The 13,432-nt window shown below is 44.3% G+C and overlaps 1 protein-coding gene across 3 annotated transcripts in view; it reads left to right on the plus strand.

Annotated features, from left to right (window-relative positions):
* The window catches only part of PEAR1 (platelet endothelial aggregation receptor 1), a 114,008-nt gene that overhangs the window by 38,156 nt on the left and 62,420 nt on the right, over nucleotides 1-13,432 (plus strand). For all 3 annotated transcript variants that reach the window (XM_069949741.1, XM_069949742.1, XM_069949743.1), the window contains exons 2-4: nucleotides 4,397-4,510; nucleotides 5,008-5,112; nucleotides 8,620-8,720. In XM_069949741.1, coding sequence (XP_069805842.1) covers nucleotides 4,401-4,510; nucleotides 5,008-5,112; nucleotides 8,620-8,720 — 316 coding nt within the window. In that variant the 5' untranslated portion in view covers nucleotides 4,397-4,400. The remainder of the gene's footprint in view (nucleotides 1-4,396; nucleotides 4,511-5,007; nucleotides 5,113-8,619; nucleotides 8,721-13,432) is intronic.

Consider the following 13,432-nt stretch of genomic DNA (forward strand, 5'->3'; position numbering starts at 1 on the left):
GTGACCCATTTACACACACATCCAATGACTAATGCAAACAAATCAGGGGATTTATTAGGAAACTAAGGGTCCTATTCCACGGGCCGAGGAGGGCCCGATCAATGATGTAAACGAGTGTCGATCTGCTAGATCGCCGCTCGTTTACTGGGCCTATTCCACGGCCCGATGATCGTTGAGTGAGGGCTGCAAGGACATCGTTACCGATGTCCTTGCAGCATCATACATTACCTGTCCAGGCTTCTTCTCCGCGCTGTCTTCATCCCCGGGTCCCGCGCGCTCTATCTTCAGAATGGCCGGTCAGCTGACAGGCCACACTCAGCCAATCACAGGCCGCGGCGGTCTCGGCCTGTGATTGGCCCCCTGAAATCTAGAGCCAGCCCTGCCTGCCATACATGAACACATTTTGTTCTGTGGCCAAATGTAATGGTTTTTGGTCTGGTTAGACTAGCACTCACCCTATAATTAATTTGGTGACTGCCTACATGTATGTATTATGCACATGAACATTCTATGTGTTCTTTATGGGAAGGGGTAAACCATGGGTCTCCAAACTGCGGCCCGCCAGCTGTTGCAAAATTACATTTCCCATCATGCCTGGACAGCCAACTCCAAAGCTTTGGCTGTCCAGGCATGATGGGAGTTGTAGTTTCGCAACAGCTGAAGGGCCGCAGTTTGGAGACCCATGGGGTAAACTGTTGTCACACTGTAATCATCGGCTGCTGACCAAGCATCACTCCATTTAATAGGAGGTGAACGCTCAGCAGCGGATGAAAGGCTACAGAAAATGATAAACATAGACAATTTAATTTATGTTTACCTCTCCAGGCTCCCCCAGTGTCCTCTTGCCACCAATGACACTTCCTAATCGGTCTATGAAGTGACAGTCTGCTCAGCCGATCACTTGCTGGGGCACTGTCCCAGCGATTGACTGAGTGGTCTGCCACTGCAAAGACGGCTTCAGAAATACCAGCGGCGGCTGGGGTGAGTAGGGAAGAAGCAGTAGGAGAGTACAGAGAAGTAATACCTTCATTATTTCCTATATATAGCAAGGGCTGCATGGATATCACTAGCAATGTTTGTGCACGCTGCACGATCATTGAGCCATGTAAAAGGCTTGGTAAGCAAGCACCGATCTAGCAGACCTGCGCTCGCTTACATAGAAAATCGGGTCGTGTAATATGGTCCTTACTCTAACTTTACATGTGCTATAACTCTTACAGGGGGGGCATCTATAGGAACCCTTGTGTCCATTATCTGTGATAAGGTTGTGACAAGGCTCCTGTCTTGTCAATTTCTGCATATAGCATTTTCCTAGTACATTGGAGGTATATGTTGGCAATCTGTCAAAAGGGTTGCTGATATGCTGCAACATACTGACAGATGGCCCACTAAGATAATTAAGCCAACTTACTCAGTTAGTGACTACCAAACATGAACATTCATTTTTGGGACCTGGAAGCAGGGTCTGCTACTATCTGCAGCAGACACCCATTGACCGTCATGACCGTAGATATGAGTGAATCACTCTGAAATTAATTTTGCAAAGTTCACGAATATTATTGAGTTGCATACAAACAAATTTCATTTAAAATAGTTGCGAGTGAAATGTTCGAAAATGTTCGTATGTTCATACAAACTTGCCACTAATTGTCCGTGTTCACCGATACGAACGATTTGTTTGATGATCGGAATGGCTATCACAATAATTCTTGTCTTTTACATAAAACACAATAATATTGTAGTTATATTCTTGTATACAAAAGTCAGTATTATGTGCAATGTTAGAGAAGATGTATTCTTGTACATAGAAAGAGGTATTATAGGTAATATATCCATAAAACACACAGATATAGATTTTTGCAGGGGTACGGGGGTACGTGTGAACATATGTATGTGTGTGTGTTTGTTTGCCATATGCAAGTAATCTTACACATAAGTTGTCAATAACTATACAGGGAAAGTCAGATAAGGGTTACAATTCAGGATGCAACTTAGAAAACTGCAGGCTCAGCAGTTCTGGATGTAACTGCATTTGATAGACCCGTTGTCCGCCCACGTTGTGTCCTGCCTTACTGTACCTCTGGAAGCTGTAGGCACAGATCCAACTCATAAAAAAAATAGATGCCTGAACCAAGCCCAGAATTCCTTTCCCATCCCTAAGACCCCTTTGAGTGCCTCCCACCTTCTATTGTCCTGAGGGTTGAAGTAACTGCCTTGTTCTGGGGGAACAGTGATTGCTGCTCTGGGTGGTCGCAGCATTCAGAAACATTGTCCAAATTCTGTGATCAGTTTGAGAGAGGAAAAAGTGTGTAAAAGTGTAATAGGTCTTTAAGTGAATCAAGATTCCCCCTGGATTTTATGAAACCTATTCATAGGCTTTGAAATTTGCAGACAGGTTTGAGAACTTTCATTTTATTAGCCTCCCCCACACATGTTCTACTATCTATGTCAAATGCTGTATGTTTACTAGGCAGAAAGCACATGCTCCTTTTTTCTCTTTTTGTATATGTTTGTGTTTAATGTAAGGCTATATAAATGTAGAGGAACAATTTAAAGGAACAACTTAGATAAATACATTGGGGGACATTTATCAAGGCAAAATAGTGTATTTTTGGGCGGAAAACGGGCAGATGTGAATAAATTTATTTGCAAATGGCCGTTTAGAGAAAATATATTCGCATCTGGATATTTTTTGCCCCCTCCGGGGGCAGGGAGGGTGTGTGGAGGTGGCGTAACGGGGGCACGAACTCTAGGTCCGCTTCATTTAACATTTTTTTCCGTATAAAAATGATCAGGAAACCTCTGAGCTGGCGTAGGTTTTCTAGCCGTACACACTGGTGCGCACTAGACTTGGCACGAGCACGGGCAATGCGTCTCTACATAAATCTCTGTAGTGTGACAGAAAACGTCGGACTTAATAAATGTCTCTTTGTGTTATGCTTAGTGCAGTATATGAGGGACAGGGCATGACGTCAGAATTTGAAGCATCTAGTCTGCCCTTGAATCAAGTGGTCTTTTTGCAGAGGCTGCATTCACAAAACCTATAAAATTTTAGGAGCCATTCAAAAGAATGCAGCTATTCACATGATCTGTGCCACAACCCCCAATGCAATCCGCACCGCGAAAGAAATAGGACATGTCCAAGTGTGGGTCACAGCAAGGATCCCCCAATGTGGAGCCATCCTGCAGCAAAGATGACAGGAGTGCAGAAGACAACTACTCGCCTACTCCCCCCATTCTGGTGAACATGTGAGATGGCCATCACGGGGGGAATAGGTGAGTAGTTGTCTTTTGCGCTCCTGTCATCTCTGCTGCCGGACGATGGGAGGACTGCCCTTTTACTAGGGGATCCGTGCCACAATCCTCCTCCGGTCATCGCGGCACAGATTGTTTTAATGAGGCCCTACTCTCATGTCATGCCCTGCACTAAGCAGGATATGTAAATAGTTTCTTTAATGTAAAGAAATATATGCCATAGCTTAACATAAAGGCTCTATCTTCATAAAGGCACCCTTCAAAGGGTTATTCTAACCATCAAAAAGTGGGGATCCTATAAAAATGGGAGTGGCAACTTCCAGGGAAAGGGAAAAAGTAAAAGAAGGCTGAAGGGTGCACGTGTGGGCCAGTCTCAATTAAAGTCTATGGGAGAAAGGGAAATGGCTGAGCACAATCACTTAACTATATCCTTATCTACCACAGATACCCCTCTTCTTTGGATGGGCCGATTTAGTCCTATGGCTATACCATACACTTCAAAGGAAACTAAAGACATAATAGTAATCACGTTTTGTTGCCCATGTGTATACATGTACTGTATATAGTCAGACAGTCGTCTGCGTCAGTCTATTGTATATTCCTCCTACAGGCATAGCCCTAAACCTAGGTAGCACACAAATGGATGAAACCCCCCATAACTAAGGTATGAATTTACATATGATAGCCCTTGTGCATCCAGGGAATTAAGCAATGCAAATTTCTTGTATATGGTTTAGTAAATTCAGTGGAAGAAAACAGTTACAATAATATCATGAGACATTGTTATTGGTGCACTCTCAAATACTGACATTGTAATTGAAATAATTGTGTAAAGCTTTAGCATGGCTGTCAATTATATATTTCTGACTAAATGCCAATAGTTCTATCTGCCCAAACATGACTGTCTTCAGCGTCAAAACATCCTCTGTTCCATTTACTTCCTGTTTTCCATTGGCTAATTTCCTGTATTTACAGAATGGCTCCAAGCTGATTGGTGGTCGCTCATATATACACACACACACACATATATATATATATATATATATATATATATATATATATATATATATATACACCTATATATGATGATAAATACCTTAGGAAGCTCTAACATGAAATGTATTTATTCATTGTTTTACAGAACGATGCTGCTGTGGGTACCTTCCATGTTACCAAGTTTATTGTGGTTGGTGAATACACAGACTGGCACATCTCTGAAAGTCAATGGCCCCAATGTCTGTAGCTACTGGGAAAGGTAATGTCAAAGAAAACAACATCTTAAATTCTGTATATGTGCTGTTAACAGTCTATAGCTCCAATAAGCTACAAGCCCAGGGCTATCACTGCCTGGAGAGGAAACAGCTGGTCACTGTCATCTTCCTGTATCCGGCATTTATCTTCATGTCTGTAGCTTTAGAAAATCCTCTATTCATTTGCATTACCAACATTCTCCATTGCAGCTTTGATCCCTCTTTATTTTTGACACTAAGACAACAGTACCACTGGCGTTGAATGATAGCCTTGACTAATCATTGCCCTTTGCTGTTGCAGTCTACAAAGCCTGCAGTGAAATATTTCACAGTAATAGAAAATACATTTTCATAATGAGTGAGAAACTGTCTATAGCAACATATGTAACACAATCTCTTTAAATGCACCCATATTTAAGTGTGTTCACATCATACCAGGGTTAAGAGATATTTCACATTAACCTGCAAGCCTTGGTTATGTAATATCATAGTTTTTTTACAGTTATACAACAGCTGTGAAGGAGTCCTATGCTCATCCGTACAGCCTGGCAGCTCCTGACACTTGTGACAGTATATGGAATTACTTCAAGATGTGCTCTCCTCCAAAGTAAGTAGATCCATGGACAGGCATTAAAGGACAAGTGCCATGAAAAACCTTTCCCCAGTAATTGAAGCACATTACAAAGTTATATAACTCTGTAATATGCCTCAATCACCTATCTGCCTCCCTTCCCTGTCTTTTCCCCCCTTCACCCCCCACCAGGAAGTGTCCAAACTCACACAGACCTAATTACTGTCGTCACCGTCACCAAGCTCTTCTCTCAGCTCCTTCTCCTGTTACACCAGCCCCCCCCCCCCCTCCCCTGCCTTGTCAGGTGACTCAGCTTGCTCAGCTCCCATTGGCTGAACAACTGCAAGCCATCACTTGGACTGGGGAGGGGGGGCTGCTGTAACAGGACCTAGAGCAGCCCTCCTGCTGATGACTCATCCTCACAAGAAGGAGCTGCCTGGTGACGGTGACGGCAGTAATTAGGTCTGTGTGAGTTAGGACACTTCCTGGTGGGGGGTGGAGGGGGGAAAAGACAGGGAAGGGAGGCAGATAGGTGATTGAAGCACATTACAGAGTTATATAACTTTGTAATGTGCTTTAATCACTGGGAAAAAGTTTTTCATGGCACTTGTCCTTTAATACTATTACTAACATAAAATAATGCAAAATCTGGGACCCCAGATGAACAAGAGAATGGGGGTCAGTATAGAGGTGTTCAGGCATGTTTGGTTAATTTGCACTGAAATGAATGCAAGTAATGCAGAAGTATCTATACCATCATTCATATTCACATTTTTATTATTAGTTATATTTAAAGGGACCAGAGCATTGTACATATGATTAAGGTTAACATACAGGATTTACAAATGCAGAACATAACATACAATCAAGAAAAACAAACATGAATAAAGTAAATGACAGACTGTTACATTGGTATAGAGGACCCTGCCTGTAAGGACTTACCATCCATCAGGTGAGAGGAGGGGACAGTGGGGGGGAGGGGGGGGGGTGCAGCTAGTCACAGTGTGTTGCCATGTTAGCAGATATGTTGTATGTTTTAGGTTTTCAAGTTGCTCTTGAAAGTCTTGATGGTGACAGAGCCACATGTATTGGTTTAGTGACTTCTAGAGTATGGGAGAAGCTTGGACAAAATCTTGGAGGCAGTTGTATGAAGAGACTACAAGGGAAGAGCACAAAGGGAGGTCTTGTAAGGAGGGGCAGGGGCAGTATCGGGATATCAAGTCATGTACCAGGTTTGAGAAAAGAGTGGATTCGGAGAATGTTTTTGAAGTAGAGGTGGCAGGAGGTGGAATGGGCGTGAATGTGTGATTTTAATAATAGGGCAGAGTCAAAGGTGATCCCAAAGGCAATGGACTTTTGGGACAGGGAACAAAGTGCAGTCATTGATTGCAATTGACAGATTAGGTGGGGGATGGAGCAAGATGGTGGAAAGAAGGAAGATAGGAAGAAGAAGGAAGATATGGCTGATAGACACTTTAGGATTATGGATAGCAGAGAGGTGACATCAATCCAGACAGATAGATTTGCGTGTCATCGAATTAGAAGTAGTTGAAGCTATGGGATACTATGATCTTCCCCATTCCAAAAGCATAAAAGGAGAGGAGAAGAGGCCCTAGGAAAGAACCTGGTAGGAGACCGCCAATGAGGGGGCAAGGTGAGAAGCTGGTGTGCGAGTGGGAGTGGTAAGATGAGATCCAGGAGAGGGCCAAGTCAGTGACACCAAGGGATGAAAGAATTTGAAGGAGGAGGGAATGGTCAACTGTGTCAAAGGCAGAAGATTTATTTCTATCAACTTTAACAATCTGTAATGAGAACAGAGTCCGAACCCCTTGATTTTAAGTAGGTATACTGTGGCTGGATCCCAACTTATCACAGGTTCATAGTAAATATGTCACCTTTTACAGCATAATCAGGCACTGTGTAATTCCATCAGTATAATTAAAATCTTTCCAAGCATAATGTGCATTTCAGACCTGTTTTTTTTATTTTTTATCAAAGTGTACTCCAGTGTGGTGAACCTCAGTGCTGAAAACAAACATGACCACAAATCTCACATACCTTGCCGGGACGTGCATCTCCACATGTCATCTAATTAACTCAAATTTGTAGGTTTAGCTTTATAAGGCTTGGGCTACAATGCAGCTTTTTGGAATGCTTTTTCTCTCTCACCTACCTCTAAGGCTATGTTCACACTACGTAAAAGTACGGCCGTTGTTGCCGTACTTTTTGTGGGGTGGAACAATGCCTTATTTTCAATGGGATCCCGGACAGAGCATATACACACCATATACGCTCCGGCCGGGATCCGTGCGGCGCCACAAATAACTGACATGTCAGTTTTCTGCGACCACAATTCAATGAATTGCGGCCGTAGGAAACCCTGTCAGTTCACACAGTGAAGCGAGCGGCTCCGGACGCTCACTTCACTGTGTGCTATGGGAAGCTCTGCAGCCGGAAAGATCATCTGGCCGGTACTTAAGTACACTTAAGGGTCACGGAACGGCCGGTCCCTTACGTTGTGTGAACATAGCCTAAATATACAGGTCATGATTGGTTTTTAAACCTTATAGATTGTAAGCCCTCGTGGGCAGGGTCCTCTTCCCCCATGTATCAGTCTGTCTTTTGCCTTCATGTAATTTGTTCTGATCTTGTACTGTTCCTGCCTGTTACCCCTATCTATTGTGAAGCGCTCTGGAATTAAGGGCGCTTTATAAATAAATAAATAATAATAATAATAATAATAATAATAAAAACCTTCCCATTGCCAATGTCTAGCAGAGATTTTCTTGAAGGTCCGTATGTGACTTTGTCATGGTGTGAAGGGTAGAAAGGTAAAGTTTACTAGCAACACAAAGGGCGATGATTTTCGGCGGAAAGTGCCGATTTGCGTATTTTTTTATTCGCAAATGGCCGATTTGCAAATAAAATATTCGCATATCGGCACTTTCCGCCGAGTACGCCGGGGGGCGGGGGTGTGGAGGGGGCGTTACGGCGGGCGCAGACTCTGAGTCCGCGCGATTTATCATTTTTTCAGCGCAAATATACGCCGAAAACCTACTACAACTTTCAGGTGGCGTAGGTTTTTGGCTGTGCGCACCGACGCACACGGGATTTATGTAGAGGCGGTCCGTCTCTACATAAATCTCTGTAGCGCCGGAGATGCGGGGACATTTATAAGTCCGACGCAAAAAACGCCGGACTTAATATGTCCCCCAAAGTATTTCTGGAGAGGAATGTAGAAAAAATACTATTTCAAGTACTCCTACCGCTACCTCTACCCAGGTCAGGAGCTGTAGAGTAGTAGGAAATCCCATAGCAAACTATCCTGCTCTGGACAGTTCCAGACACAAATAGAGGTGGCAGCAGGGAGCACCATGTCAGACTGCAAAGAAAACACTCATTTCTGCACAACATATAGTAATCAAAAGCTTGAGGTTTTTAAATAGAAGTTATTTACCCATCTAAGTTTCTGGCACAAGTTAATTTTAAAACTTTTTTTCCTCTGTATACCTTTTCAACTGAATGTCATATTTTTCCATATAGAATTATGTACCGGACAGCTTACCGCCATGGAGTAAAGATCGACTATAGGAAGAGGCACCGCTGCTGCCAGGGATATTATGAAAGCAATGATGAATGTGTTCGTAAGTTCAAATTTACCCTACAGAATATACAATTAATTCCATAAGTTAGCCTTCTCTCAGCCAAGGGTATTGTTTCCTGGCCTCTTAGGTTGGAGCCATCTCAGTATACAATGACTAAATGTATACTGTAGATGTAAAAGTATTAGGGACTAGGTGGAAGATTCAGGTCTCGTGCTTTTACTATGACCATGAACACCCCACTTCTTCCTTATGAACAGTTTGAAGTGTTTTAGTCATAGTAGGGTCTACACATGGCTTTAGATGCTACATTTGCTACTATTTTTAAAATCTATTATAAGGCTGCTCGGCAGAGATCTACAGAGGCCTGTGAACAAAGTCCTATATTTTGCAACAACTCTGTTTTCATCACTGTATTTTGGATGCATCTCAATGTTGCAGAGACTCCTATTAAACCTCTAACCCTGTCCTTGGATCTCTTATCCTTCAGCCAGATCTACATTGTCTACTGTACAATCTAGTAAGAACATGAAATACATGTTGCTTCATGTAACTAGATTTGCATTTCCAGGGAAATACATAGTGCTTGAAAAACCTGGGTGCCGTCCCTTTAAGAGCGACATGAGTCCCTTTAAAGGGGTACTCCAGCGGGGGGGGGGGGGGCATTTTTTTTCCTGGGACCGGGGAGTAGGTGGCTGAGGGAAACAACGTCCACTCACCTCCCCAGTTCCAGACGTAACCAGTAGCGGTCTTTGGCACCAAGCATACCAAGCGATCGCTTGGGGCCCCCAACATCCAGGGGGCCCCCACGCCCCGCTCTTGTGCTCAAGACCGCTGGACAGGGCCGCTGCCCCGCTCGCTGCTGCCATCTGAACTGTAACTATGAGCACTCATAATGAGCGCTCATAGTTACATGCAGCAGCACTGACAGGGCGGGAGACATTGGCCCCCTTCCTGTCAGTCACTCTTGTGGCCGCAGGAAGGGTTTTCCCTGCTGTCACAAGTGGCAGCTTTTTCCCTGCACTGGAGCATCAGTGCCAGGTCAAGGGGAGCGCGGCCTCTTCCTGCGGCCACAAGAGTGAAGAGAAGAGGAGACGCCCGGACCCAGGTGAGTATAAGTGTTTGTTTTATTGTGTTATATACTATATGGGAGGGGGAGCACACAGGGGTCTGTTTAACTGGGGGAGCGCACATCGGGGGTCTATATAAATGGGCGGAGCACACAGGGGGGCTATACAACAGGGGGAGCACACCGGGGGGGCTATAGACTACTGGGGCTTCACAGAGGGGTCTATATACTACTTGGGGCAGCACACAGGAGGTCTATATACTACTTGGGGCAGCAGAATGGGGTCTATATACAACTTGGAGAGCACACAGGAGGTCTACATACTACTGGTGGGGCACACAGGGTTCTATATACTACTGGGGGAACATACAGGGGGGTCTATATACTACTTGTGAGGCACACAGGTGGTCTATATATAACTGGGGAAGCACACAGGGGTCGGTATACTACTGGGGCAGCATATAATACTGGTGGGGCACACAGGGGGTCTATATACTACTGGGGGAACCACACAGGGGGTTTATATACTACTGGGGGAGCACACAGGGGTCTATATCCAAGTGGGGAAGCACACAGGAGGTCTATATCCAAGTGGGAGAGCACACAGGGGGGCTAAATACCCCTAAGGGAGCACACAGAAGGCCTATATACTAGTGGGGAGCACACAGGGGGTATATACAACTGGGGGCAGCACATAGGGGGTCTATATACAACTGGGGCAGCACACAGGAGGTCTATATACTTCAGGGGCAGCACACGGGGGCTATATATAACTGGGGGAACACACAGGGGTCTATATACTACTGGGGAAGGCAAACAAGGGGTATATACTACTGGGGGCAGGACACAAGGGGTATATACTATTGGGGGCAGCACACAAGGAGTTTATATTACTGGCGGTAGCGCACAAGGGGTATTTACTACTTGGGGCAACACACAGCAGTCTATTGTTTTGGAACGCGTGTCGAGGGGGGGCCCCAGACATAACTTTGCTTGGGGCCCCAGAAATGCCAAGACCGCCCCTGGACGTAACGTCTCAGGTGCGCTCAGCCAGTCAGTGACGGAGGCGGGATCTGTTTCAAGTCCGCTCAGATCCCGCCTCTGTCACTGACTGGCTGAGCGCACCTGAGACGTCACGTCTCGGGCCCGCGTCAGACACCAGGAAGTGGCCAGGAACCGGGCACCGGAGAGCCTCGATGCGGGACCCGCTGCTGGAACAGGGAAGGTAAGTGAACGTCTTTTCTCTCAGCCACCTCCTCCCTGATCCTAGGAAAAAAAATGCCCCCCGCTGGAGTACCCCTTTAAGAGCGACATGGGTTCCTTTTAAGAGCGACATGGGTCCCTTCAAGAACGACTTGGGTCCCTTTAAGAGCGACTTGGGTCCCTTTAAGAGCAACAGGGGTTCCTTTAAGAGCAACATGGGTCCCTTTTGGTGTTAAGCGCCCTTAAAGGGACCCAAGTCGCTCTTAAAGTGACCCATTTCGCTCTTAAAAGTGACCCATTTCGCTCTTAAAGGGACCCAGGTCACTCTTAAAGGGTGCCAGGTCGCTCTTAAAGGGAACCAGGTCGCTCTTAAAGGGACCCATTTAGCTCTTAAAAGCACCCAAGTCGCTCTTAAAGTGACCCAAGTCGCTCTTAAAGTGACCCAAGTCGCTCTTAAAGGGACCCAGTTCGCTCTTAAAGGGACCCAGGTCGCTCTTAAAAAGACCCAAGTCGCTTTTAAAGGGACCCAGGTCGCTCTTAAAGGGACCCAGGTTGCTCTTAAAGGGACCCAAGTTGCTCTTAACCCCTTAGGGACCAAGCCTATTTGAGCTTTAATGACCAGGCTCATTTTTCAAAATCTGACCTGTCTCACTTTACACGCTTATAGCTCAGTGATGCTTTAAGATATGCTAGCGATTCTGAGATTGTTTTTTGTAACATATGGTACTTTATATTGGTGGTAAAATTTGGTCACTATCTTTTGTGTTTTTTGTGAAAAACATAAAAATATGAAAAATTTTAAAAATTTGCACTTTTTACAAACTTTGAAATTCTCTGCTTCTAATAAAAGAAAGTTGTATCACATAAATTAGTTACTAGGTCACATTACCAATATGTCCTCTTTATTCTGGCATAATTTCGTAAACATATTTTACTTTTCTTGGGTGTTACGGGGCTTAGAAATGTATCAGCAAATTACCAATTTTTCATGAAATTTCCAAAATTTATTTTTTTTAGGGACCAGTTCTTTTTTTAAGTGTGTTTAGGAGGCTTGTATACTTGAAACCCCATAAATGACCCCATCTTGGAAACTACACACCCTACGGAATTAATCTAGGGGTATAATGAGCATTTTAACCCTACAGGGGCTGGAGGAAAGTATTCACAATTAGGCCAGAGAAAAATGGAAAATATAAATTTTCAAATAATATGTTCGTTCACATTAAAGTATCTCATTTTCACAAGCAAAAGGAGAGAAAAAGCACCCCAAAATTTGTAACGAAGGTTCTCCTGAGTACAACGGTACCCCATATGGGGGCGTAAACCACTGTATGGGCACACAGCGGGGCTCAGAACGGAAGGAGTGCCAATTAGCATTTTCAGTGCAGATTTTGCTGTACAAGTTTTCAGGCGCCAGGTGCGTTTGCAGTGCCCCTGTAGTGCCAGGGAAGTGAAACCCCCCCAAAAGTCAGCCCATTTTGGAAAGATAACCCCTCAAAGAATACATCTTGGGGTGTGGTGAGCATTTTTACCCCACAGGTATTAGAGGAAAGTATTTAAAATTAGACAGTAAAAATGAAAAATTAGAATTTTTCCAATAATATGAATGTTTAGTTTGAAATTTCTCAATTTCACAAGAAACAGGAGAGAAAAGGCACCCCAAAATCTGTAACGCAGGTTCTTCCGAGTAGAAAGGTACCCCATATGTGGGCATAAACCACTGTGTGGGCACACAGCGGGGCTCAGAAGAAAGGGAGCGCCAATTAGCATTTTCAGTGCAGATTTTGCTGTAGAAGTTTCTGAGCGCCAGGTGCGGTTGCAGAGCCCCTGTAGTGTCAGCAGAGTGAAAACCTCCCATAAGTCACCCCATTTTGGAAAGTGCCCCCCTCAAAGAGTACATCTTGGTGTGCGGTGAGCATTGTAACCTCACAGGCATTAGAGGAAAGTATTCAAAATTAGACAGTAAAAATGAAAAACTAGAATTTTTCCAATAATATGTTTGTTTAGTTTGAAATTTCTCAACTTCACAAGAAAAGGGAGAGAAAGCGCACCCCAAAATCTGTAACGCAGGTTCTCCTGAGTACAACAGTACCCCATATGTGAGCATAAACCACTGTATGGGCACACATCGGGGCTCAGAACGGAGAGAGCGCCAATTAGCATTTGCAGTGCAGATTTTTCTGAAGAAGTTTCCGAGCACCGGGTGCGTTTGCAGAGCCCCTGTAGTGTCCGCAGAAGAGAAACCCCCCAAAAGTCACCCCATTTTGGAAAGGGAACCCCTCAAAGAAGTCATCTTGGGGTGCCGTGAGCATTTTGACCCCACAGGTATTAGAGGAAAGGATCCAAAATTAGAAAGTAAAAATGAAAAAAATAATTTTTTCAATAATATGTTTGTTTAGTTTGAAATTTCTCAATTTCACAAGAAACAGGAGAGAAAATGCACAGCAAAATTTGTAAAGCAGGTTCTCCTGAGTACAATGGT

The sequence above is a fragment of the Dendropsophus ebraccatus genome, chromosome 13 (assembly GCF_027789765.1).
Source record: "Dendropsophus ebraccatus isolate aDenEbr1 chromosome 13, aDenEbr1.pat, whole genome shotgun sequence".
Taxonomy (NCBI): domain Eukaryota; kingdom Metazoa; phylum Chordata; class Amphibia; order Anura; family Hylidae; genus Dendropsophus; species Dendropsophus ebraccatus.